This window comes from Bison bison, unplaced genomic scaffold (assembly GCF_000754665.1).
Source record: "Bison bison bison isolate TAMUID 2011002044 unplaced genomic scaffold, Bison_UMD1.0 scf7180017864371, whole genome shotgun sequence".
Classification (NCBI taxonomy): domain Eukaryota; kingdom Metazoa; phylum Chordata; class Mammalia; order Artiodactyla; family Bovidae; genus Bison; species Bison bison.
In genome coordinates, this window is record NW_011494943.1 from 11,125,182 (window position 1) to 11,134,855 (window position 9,674).

General features: G+C 46.5%; 1 protein-coding gene across 7 annotated transcripts in view; it reads left to right on the forward strand.

Moving 5' to 3' along the window:
- Nucleotides 1–5,254: 5,254 nt before the first annotated feature.
- Nucleotides 5,255–9,674, forward strand: part of ENDOV (endonuclease V) — a 31,938-nt gene continuing 27,518 nt past the window's right edge. For 6 of the 7 annotated variants that reach the window (XR_826740.1, XM_010856295.1, XM_010856297.1 and 3 more), the window contains exons 1-2: nt 5,257–5,337; nt 5,644–5,815. Coding sequence is in view for 5 of the 7 variants with exons in the window: in XM_010856295.1 (XP_010854597.1) it covers nt 5,282–5,337; nt 5,644–5,815 (228 nt within the window). In the remaining 2 variants the exon portion in view is untranslated. Of the gene's footprint in view, nt 5,338–5,643; nt 5,816–9,674 lie in introns of all 7 variants that reach the window. The other variant, XM_010856294.1, reaches the window with a different exon arrangement.

Below are 9,674 nucleotides of genomic sequence, written 5' to 3' on the forward strand. Positions count from 1 at the left end.
GATGAAGATATGTTGTTTTGTATGTTATGCTTTCAAAGTGTTAACTGTCATTAGCTAACACTGTCTTGTTGTTTGTACAGAAATATACTGGTCTAGCACAGGCAAATGTAAATTTTGTTATACTTGTCATACCTGTTTCAATAAACTTGCTAAAGAATCCTCTCTGGGAAAGAGACTTTGGGGAATGGTTCCATGTGTTTGTGGAAATGTCCTTGCAGGGATGTCCAAAACATGGAAGGTTCTGGACAGAAAACGTGGACTCTGGTTTAGAACGTTAACAGGGTAAACTTCCTCTGGAAAAAATGACAGCAGAGCTGACGTGGAGTTTCACACTGCTCCCTGGTTTCCAGGCTCAGGGGCCAAAGCTTCACCCTAGAAGGCTGCCCTCTCACTCCCTGCCTAATAGGATTTTCCGGGAGGATAGCAGAGCTCCAGCCAATGAGGAGGAAGAGCTGACTCTGGCAGGGAGCTGGATTGTGGTTTGGGGAAGCAGCTCCTCAGGAAAAGGAAGTAAAGACACTTGAGAGAGAAACAATAAGGTTCCAGCAGCCCACTTTCATTCAAGTGGCAAAACACTGCTTTAGGGGAAAACTGCATTTTCTCTTCTAAAAAGAAGGGGTTCCTCCAGGAGAGAACCCATGGTCTGGAACCATAGTAAGAGGAGGTGCTGGTTCACAGATGTGCCCCCTGCTGTCCCCTGTCTGTCAAGTCCACCTGCCTTCCGTTCCTCCACAGCTTCCCACTGACCCTGCCTGACCTTCCCCTCCAGCCTACTCATTCTTGTTTCCGGTCATATTCATTTTTCTGGACTTCACATACTACACAATTCCTTCTGCTTTCAGCCCAAACAGAAACAGTCACCAGAATGATGGTGACTTAACCTGAAAAATCTTCACAACTGATCACTGTTTTCTTCCTATGACCTTACTATGTGTGTAAATTATTTACCTTTCACTGGTGTCAGTGGGCCTTAGGAAGCATAACTATGAACAAAGCTAGTGGAGGTGATGGAATTCCAGCTGAGCTGTTTCAAATCCTAAAAGATGATGCTAATAAAGTGCTGCACTCAATATGCCAGCAAATTTGGAAAATTCCACAGTGGCCACAGGACTGGAAAAAGTCAGTTTTCATTGCAATCCCAACAAAAGGCAATGCCAAAGAATGTTCAAACTACCATACAATTGCGCTCATTTCACATGCTAGCAAGGTAATGCTCAAAATGCTTCAAGCTAGCTTCAGCAGGACATGAACTGAGAACTTCCAGATGTATGAGCTGGATTTAGAAAAGGCGAGGAATCAGAGATCAAATTGCCAACATTCATTGGATCATAGAAAATGCAAGGGAATTCCAATAAAACATCTACTTCTGTTTCATTGACTATGTTAAAGCCTTTGACTGTGGATTAAAACAAACTGTAAAAAAATTCTTAAAGAGATGGGAATAACAGTCCACCTTACCTGTCTCCTGAGAAACCTGTATGCAGGTCCAAAAGCAAAAGTTATAACTGGACATGGAACAATGGACTGGTTCAAAATTGGGAGAGGATTATGTCAAGGCTGTATAGTGTCACCCTGCTTAGTTAGCTTATATACAGAGTACATCATGCAAAATGTCAGGCTGGATGAATCACAAGCTGGAATCAAGATTGCCAGGAGAAATATCAGCCACCTCAGATATGCAGATGATACAGCCTTTATGGCAGAAACTGAAGAAAAACTAAAGAGCCTCTTGATGAGAGTGAAAGAGAAGAGTGAAAGAGCTAGCTTAAAACTCTATTCAAAAGACGAATATCATGGCATCCTGGGGAAAAAGCTGAAAGAGTGACAGATTTTATCTTCTTGGGGTCCAAAGTCACCGTACAAGGTGACTGCAGCCATGAAATTAAAAAGACGCTTGCTCCTTGGAAGGAAAGCTTTGACAAACCTAGACTAAACATTAAAAAGCAGAGACATTACTATGCCAACAAAGGTCCACATAGTCAAAACTATGGTTTTCCAGTAGTCATGTATGGATGTGAGAGTTGGACCAAAAAGAAGGCTGAATGCTGAAGAACTGATGGTTTTGAATTGTGGTGCTGGAGAAGGCTCTTGAGAGTCCCTGGGACAGTAAGGAGATCAAACCAGTCAGTCCTAAAGGAAATCAACCCTGAATATTCATTGGAAGGACTGACGCTGAAACTCCAATACTTTTGCCGCCTGATGCGGAAGAGCTGACTCACTGTAAAACACCCTGATGCTGGGAAAGGTTGACGGCAGGAGGAGAAGGGGACAACAGAGGATGAGATGGTTGGATGGCATCACCGACTCAATGGACATGAGTTTGAGCAAACTCCCGGAAATAGTGAAGGACAGGGAAGCCTGGAACACTGCAATCCATGGGGTCACAGAGAGTCAGACATGACTTATTTTAGCGACTAAACAAACTGAGACAGTCATGAGCTATTTCATTTCCTCCCAGGTTCAGGCAATTCCACTTCAGAAACAAACTTCTACTGACAAACAATCACTGTGGAAAAGGGCCTTGCTCAGTAGGTAAAGCTACCCATGTCCAGCCCCACACAGGGCCACTGCTACATCTTTTAATATGTTCTTGCCAAGTATAAGGTCACTGTATCAGCTGGACCTGGAAAGACACTAGATGAGGACATATTAATAGAAGAAGAAAGCCTGAGGCCTTGAGCTGAATAACCATCCATCCATGCCATGATTTGCATTTATATTGCTTTTTGCTTTTTTTAATCCCTCTAGTTATTAATTAGTCCCATGCTCAAACGTTATGAATCCCATTTCCAACTGGAAAAACACCAGGAATGTGCCTTCTCCCAAGAAAGCAAATGCTGACAAGATTCACACCTCATCAGACTGAAGTGTATTCTGAGGACAGCAAGGCTGTGCTTCCTTCTGAGGAGCTGGGATTATTTCAGGAAGCCATCTGGGGCAACAGCAGAGAGAAACTGGAGAGGAAAGGGCCCAGTGGGAGCACATGGACATCACCCCTGTGACTGCATATCCTATAAAGGCCTGCCTTTAACCCTGCTCCCCTTCTTTTATACTGAGACCCACGTGGGGTGTCCCACTTTCCCCAGCATTCCCTCCTCATCACCATGCCTGTACCCTGAAGCACATCAGAACCTCCATCCAGACCACTGCTCTCTCCTCAGCACCCAAAAACTGTCTCCGTCTCCACAGGCCAGTGAATGGCTCCGGATTACTGGATCGAAAGCCCTCTGCATCCTGTCTGTAACACAAGGCTGACACAGAGTACAGCCCAGGTGGACCCCAGAGTAATTCTTGGCCCTCCCATTTGCCTGCAGTCTGGCCTCAGGCGAGCCACTTCACCTCTTTACCCCTCAATTTCCCCATCTGTAAAATACAGTGCTGTGGTGAGAAATAAGAGGGTGTGGGTAAATCACAACACAGTGCCTGGTCTGCTGTGAGTGCTCAGGAAACAGTCCTCATCCCCTCTCCCAGCTGAAAACTTACCCACATCTCCAGGCCCATCCGTGGTCAATGCCATATGAAGCCTTTCCTGAAACTCAGACTCCCGTCCTAGTCTCCTGTATTTTCCTCTTGAGGTTTGTATTCAGATTACTTATCCATATACTTCTCCAAATTCCCCTAGTAGAACATAAACCACTGGTTAAATTGCTGCACCTCAGCCTATCTGGTCACCTTTCAGTACATCAAATATACCAACCTCTTTGCTGTCTCAGCCCTTTACATGTGCTGTTCTCTTTGCCTAAAATGCTCTCTTGTACTCAACCTTCAGGGCTCCTTTTACCACCAGTTTAAACAGGCTCCCATATTCTTTTCATGTCAGCACTTAACACAACTGCAGTTCTACCATCAGGAAGCTGTAACCTCAGCATCTTGTACAACACCTAGCACAAAGAGAATGGAATCATTATTCTTTCAACTGACAAGCAGGGGTCAGTCAATGCCCCACAGGTTGTCCCTATTTAGTTTTTCTGCTCACCAAGATCCACCAGGTCAAATTTATGAGTCTGGACCCACTAAGGACTGTGTCCTGTCCTCAAAAAGAGTCACTGAAACTGAGGTCAAGGTACCACGTAAATGGAAGATGCTTGGTCATACTGTTCAGGACACACTACCCCAAAATATGGCACCTTGGCATATTGATCTTAAGCCAGAGAAATTTTAGACAATGGCAGAAGCAGCAAAATCACTCCTGCTTCAACCATTTTTCGCTCCAAATCTCCCAGGTGAAAGGTCCCCTCCCAGGAAGGAGAGGGACATTCTTATCACCAGAGGCAGGGGGTTTAGGGTTGAGAAGGCTGTGTGAGGAAAGCTCGATCTGGTTTCACTATTTACTACCCACAGTCCAAACCTCTCTTGCCTTATCAGTTCAGTTCAGTTCAGTTGCTCAGTCGTGTCTGACTCTTTGCGACCCCATGAATCACAGCATGCCAGGCCTCCCTGTCCATTACCAACTCCCGGAGTTCACCCAGACTCATGTCCATCGAGTCAGTGATGCCATCCAGCCATCTCATCCTCTGTCGTCCCCTTCTCCTCCTGCCCCCAATCCCTCCCAGCATCAGAGTCTTTATCAATGAGTCAACTCTTCGCATGAGGTGGCCAAAGTACTGGAGTTTCAGCTTTAGCATCATTCCTTCCAAAGAAATCCCAGGGCTGATCTCCTTCAGAATGGACTGGTTGGTTCTTCACAAATTCATTGTTTCTTTCTCTAATAGGTATAAAGCTTTCGTTCTGGCCACTTCTTTAGGTCTCTACTCTCTAGTGAAAGGTCCCCTCCCTGTACGTGTAGCAGAGAAAGTCGATCAGTCGTGTCCGATTCTTGGCGACCCTATGGACTATACAGTCCATGGAATTCTCCATGCCAGAATACTGGAGTGGGTAACCTTTCCCTTCTCCAGGAGATCTTCCCAACCCAGGTCTCCCGCATTGCAGGCGGATTCTTTACCACCTAAGCCACAAGGTAAGCAGGTACGCGGAGAAACTCAGTAAAATATGTACACATGCTTTTCTCCTGCAGATCTGTGTTTGTCAGTGTAACTTTCACATGCCGTCAGAAGCTCTGGAGGGGTAAGACTTTCCCTTCCCCGCGGCTATGTCAGAAGGTCAACTCTGATGGCTGGCTGCCGCTCTTTCGGAGCAGCTAATGCCCAGCTAGGCCTCCGGCCACCAGACGGCGGTGTCCAAGAGCCTCAGCAAACGCTGCAACGGCGACGACGCAGGCATAGCGCCTGCGCGCGGCGCTCCGGAAGTGACGCTACAGGAAGGGGGCGCTCCAGGCAGCGGCATGGCCCGAAAGGCGGCTGGAAAACCGCCTGAGGAGATCTTGTTGGATTGGAAACGGTAATGAGGCAGGGGACGCGCGAAGTCCGGGGATTGGAGCGACGTGGTTCCCCGCGGACCTCCGACCTCATAACCCCTGACTTAGGGCCGCAGAGGCCTGGGCCTGCTTTTGGCTTGCGGGCGAAAGGGCTGTAGCTTCCGGGACCGCGTCTGGGTCCCAGGGGAGGGAGGGACTTCGAGACCCGGAGGGTCCCTGGTAGAGCTTCGACTCCCGGGCCTGGAATCCGCGTGAGGGCGGCCTTAGCTGGACCGCGGGGTGCGGGGCTTCTGGGCCGCGCGGCCCGCTGGACCTGTTTCTACTCTCAGGGAGCAAGCCTCGTTGAAGGCCCGTGTTGTGGACCGGGACACGGAGGCTTGGCAACGGGACCCCGCCTTCTCAGGCCTGCAGAGGGTCGGGGGCGTGGACGTGTCTTTTGTGAAAGACGACAGTGGCAGCGCCTGCGCCTCCCTGGTGGTGCTCAGCTACCCAGAGCTTGAGGTAACCCCTAGGGAACTCTGGCCAGGGGCCGCACCGCTGGGTCCCCGGGTGCATTAGTGAGAGAGGCGGGACTCTGGACAGGGAACAGTGCCAGGGTAGAACCCCGCTTCTCCTCTTGTGGGAGTTCACTAATAAATTGGAAAGCTTTTGAAGAAAAGAGGAGGGGAGCAAAAACTGACTAGATTCTGTGACCTAAATCCAAATTAACTCATGATCTGCAAGTTTGGCAGTCATCTTTTGCTCCCCATCTCAGGAACTCACAGCAACATACCCCCAAGTTGCCCAAGACGCTAGAAATCTTTGTCTTCCCATACCCCTTAGCTGGTCACACACTAACTACATTTTTCCCACCACCTAAAATCACTGGAGTCTGTCCCCTTGTCTCTATCGCTGCTGCCCCTTCTTGGCTGTACCACTGTCACCTCTTGCATAGGGGACAGGCGGAATCTTCCCAGGGTCCTTTCTCCATGTTGCCAACAGAGCAGTTTTCCTAAAAAGCAAATGTGAGCAGTCACCACCTAGTCCAGTTAAAACACTTAAGTGCCCATCCTGTGATCGCACAGTAAATAAAAGCAACACTCACTAACAAGGCATAAAGGCTCTTCATGATCTGACCCCTGCTTAATATAACTCACAGTAGGCTCACCTCTGGCCACCTGCCGCGTTCATCACCCACCCCATTCTGGAGGACTTCCGCTTCCTCAAGCACTCCACGCTGTATCTGCCTGCCTAACCTTTGCAGTGATGTTTCCTCTCCTGGAATATTTTTCATCTGGCTAACTCCTCATCTCTTAGGTCCTCCAGTAAGTCCCCCACCTCGTCCTACAAGACCAGGGGTTGCTCCCAGCATCCTCTCATTCCTCTTTATCACCTGGGATAGAATTGGCCTGTGTGTCTCCTGCACCAGAATGTAAACTCCACAATAGTAGAAACTGTACTGTCTTGCACACCAGTTATAGCCTTGGCACTTAGCTTGATGCCTGGCACATAGAAGATGCTCAGATAGATATGTGAATGAATGAACAGTGCACCCACCATTCCTTTGGAGTCAACAGCTCAGGAAGCCTTGGCTGAAGAAGAGCTTGACAAAGAAACTTCTGCTCTGCAGCTTCAGCATTTCCCCCTCCATGCTCCTCTGCCTGCTCCCAGAGCTGCCATCTTCCTGCCTCAGTGTCTTTGCACTTTACTCGAAGAGCTTTTAGTCAGAATTTAGCAGAAATATATTGATACCTGACTCAGAGTTTGGTGAGGAATAATTGAGATCATGTATGGAAAGCAATTAATGGGCATGTGGTAAGCCCTCAAAAAGTAAATGCTAAGGTACTGTTAATTCTTAGGACAGCTTCTCATTTTTCAATTCAGTTGTTCCCGTCGCTCTGTACCGTTCTCTACCTGCAGAATTAATCACCTTCTTGTCCTAGGTCTCTTTGTTTTGCATATGTTCTTACAGTACTTCTCACACTGTATTAAAGTTACTGATGTTTTTTTTCTAATTTTATTTTTAAACTTTACATAATTGTATTAGTTTTGCCAAATATCAAAATGAATCCGCCACAGGTATACATGTGTTCCCCATAAAGTTACTGATTTAAGAGATCCTCTCAGATCTTACAGCCTATTAGCAGAGCACTCTCCCTATTGCAGTAGTCAACTCCCCTTCATTGCAGTAATCATTTTGAATAGTCTGTCCTTGTTTAGTTGCCAAGTTGTATCTGCCTCTTTGCAACCCCATGGATTGTAGCCTGCCAGGTTCCATTGTCCATGGGATTTCCCAGACAAGAATACTGGAGTGGGTTGCCATTTCCTTCTCTAGGGGTTGTTCCCAACCCCTCTCAAAGAAAATAAGTTATTGGTTTATATTGTTTTTCCCACCGTCTGTAGGTTCTCGAGAGTAGGGTTATACTGTATTTTTTTCAGAACCCCAGCACTTGGATGTAGTCAGCACTTGCCATCCTATGCTATGGGTGCTTAGTCTAAGGAATGCTCTTATAAGAGTCTGGTCCAGTGACTCCCAAATGCCAATCTATGATTCTGTGCAATCAGAGTCACCTGGAAGTGTGTTTAGAAATAAGATTTCATAGGCAAATCTGTAGAGACAGAAAGTAGTATTGTGGTTGCCAAGGTCTAGCGATTGAGATGGAGGGTAACTGTTAATGAGTATAAGAATTATCTGGGAGAGATTAAAATGTTCTAACGTTAGATTATGGCAATGGTTGAATGACTCTGTAAATACCAGAAATGGTTGAATTATACTCTTCAAGTAATTTTACGGTAGCAAATTATATCTCAATAAAGTTGTTGATTCCTGGGCCCCTCTCCATTTACTGATATTTGGGTTTTTTTGACAATCCTTCCTGTGATTCCATAGCAAACCCAGGCTGTGAGTCTCTGGTCTGCCATTCACACAGCCAGAAACTCTTTTCTTGTCGTGCCTGACAAATTGTGGCCTCACACAGAGCCCATTTCGTAACTGGAAGAGCGTGTTCTTTTCCATATAGAGCTGAAATGTACTTGTTTGTTACTTCTGCTTTCTGGTGCATAGTACAGGACAAACTTTTCCTGCCCTTCTCTGAAAACCCTCCTATTTGAAGACCGTTGTGTGTTCTCCTGAGTCTCATTGGGGTGATTCCCAGCTCCTCCTCTTGCTGCTGGCCCTCTGGCCCGCCTGCAGTGAGCAGGGCTCGTTTTTATATCCAGCACCCAGAACTGAATTGAGTACATCAAGTGCAGTTCAGCCGTTTGGTTCATCCGTTGGTGAGCCTAATGCCAGCTTAGGTTGGAACTTGCAGATCTTCACAGAGATTACGGACCATCCAGATCATGCCCACATGCTAACTAGCACAATTGATTTTTCCCTGTCCCAGATTTGTAACTTGAGAATGTGCACACATACTGAAAAGTTGAAATAACACATTGAACACCCTCTAAAGATTCACCTGGTTTTGCGGTCTTCTCTTTGTGCACACTGAAATTCAGGAGTGTCTCCCAGAGCTTATGAGAGCTCAGCAGGCTTGTCCTAGAGTGACATTTTTCTGCATACCAGTGGTGTCATCATCACACCTTAGAATGCACATACAGAATTCCATCACCTCTTCCGTAACACATTTCCCCAGTGGTCCTTAATCTCTAAAATGTGTTCTCTGATCTGTAAGACTTTGACATATTTTATGTTAAATAATTACTGTTGCCAGTAGATTATGATTACTGTGGGGATTTTTTTTGGGGGGAGGGGGGTCCAGTATGTTGTGCCGAGGACCAGCCCCGGCTGATCCAGGGTATTCGAAGGGGAGATGGCGTCGGCGACTATTTATTTATTTATCAAAGATATAAAGAGTAATAGAATGAGGATAGCTCAGTAGGAAAATTCAGTGGAGAAAAGAAGCTGAGTAGCTTGGTTTATGCGGGAGACCAATAAAACTTCAAGACAAGAAGTTTGCACCACTTACGTAGGCCGCAGGCGCCCTCTCGAACAGCGGAAGGTGCCTCACCCTAGACACCTTCTCGAGTGGGTCTTAGAAGCCCAGGCATAATTAGTAAGCGTGGTGGGTTCTGCGCTCCAGATGGAGACTCAGCTGGAAGTTAAAGAATGACATGGGGAGACCAAGCGTTGGTGAGCAAGGCCCGTAGCTTTATTTTTAACAGGGGCTTTTATACCCTAAGTTACACATAGAGGATAATAGGGGATGCAAAGTCAGCAGTCTTTGATTCTTATCAAAAACCAAGGTTTCTTTCCTGCAAATTTATCGTATACAAATGGTTTAGGTGATTTACATCATCTTCTGGCCAGAAGGCCTACTAACATTTTATGACTCTTGACAAGGACTTATCAACAAAGACTTACTTTCTCTAAGAGTAATTA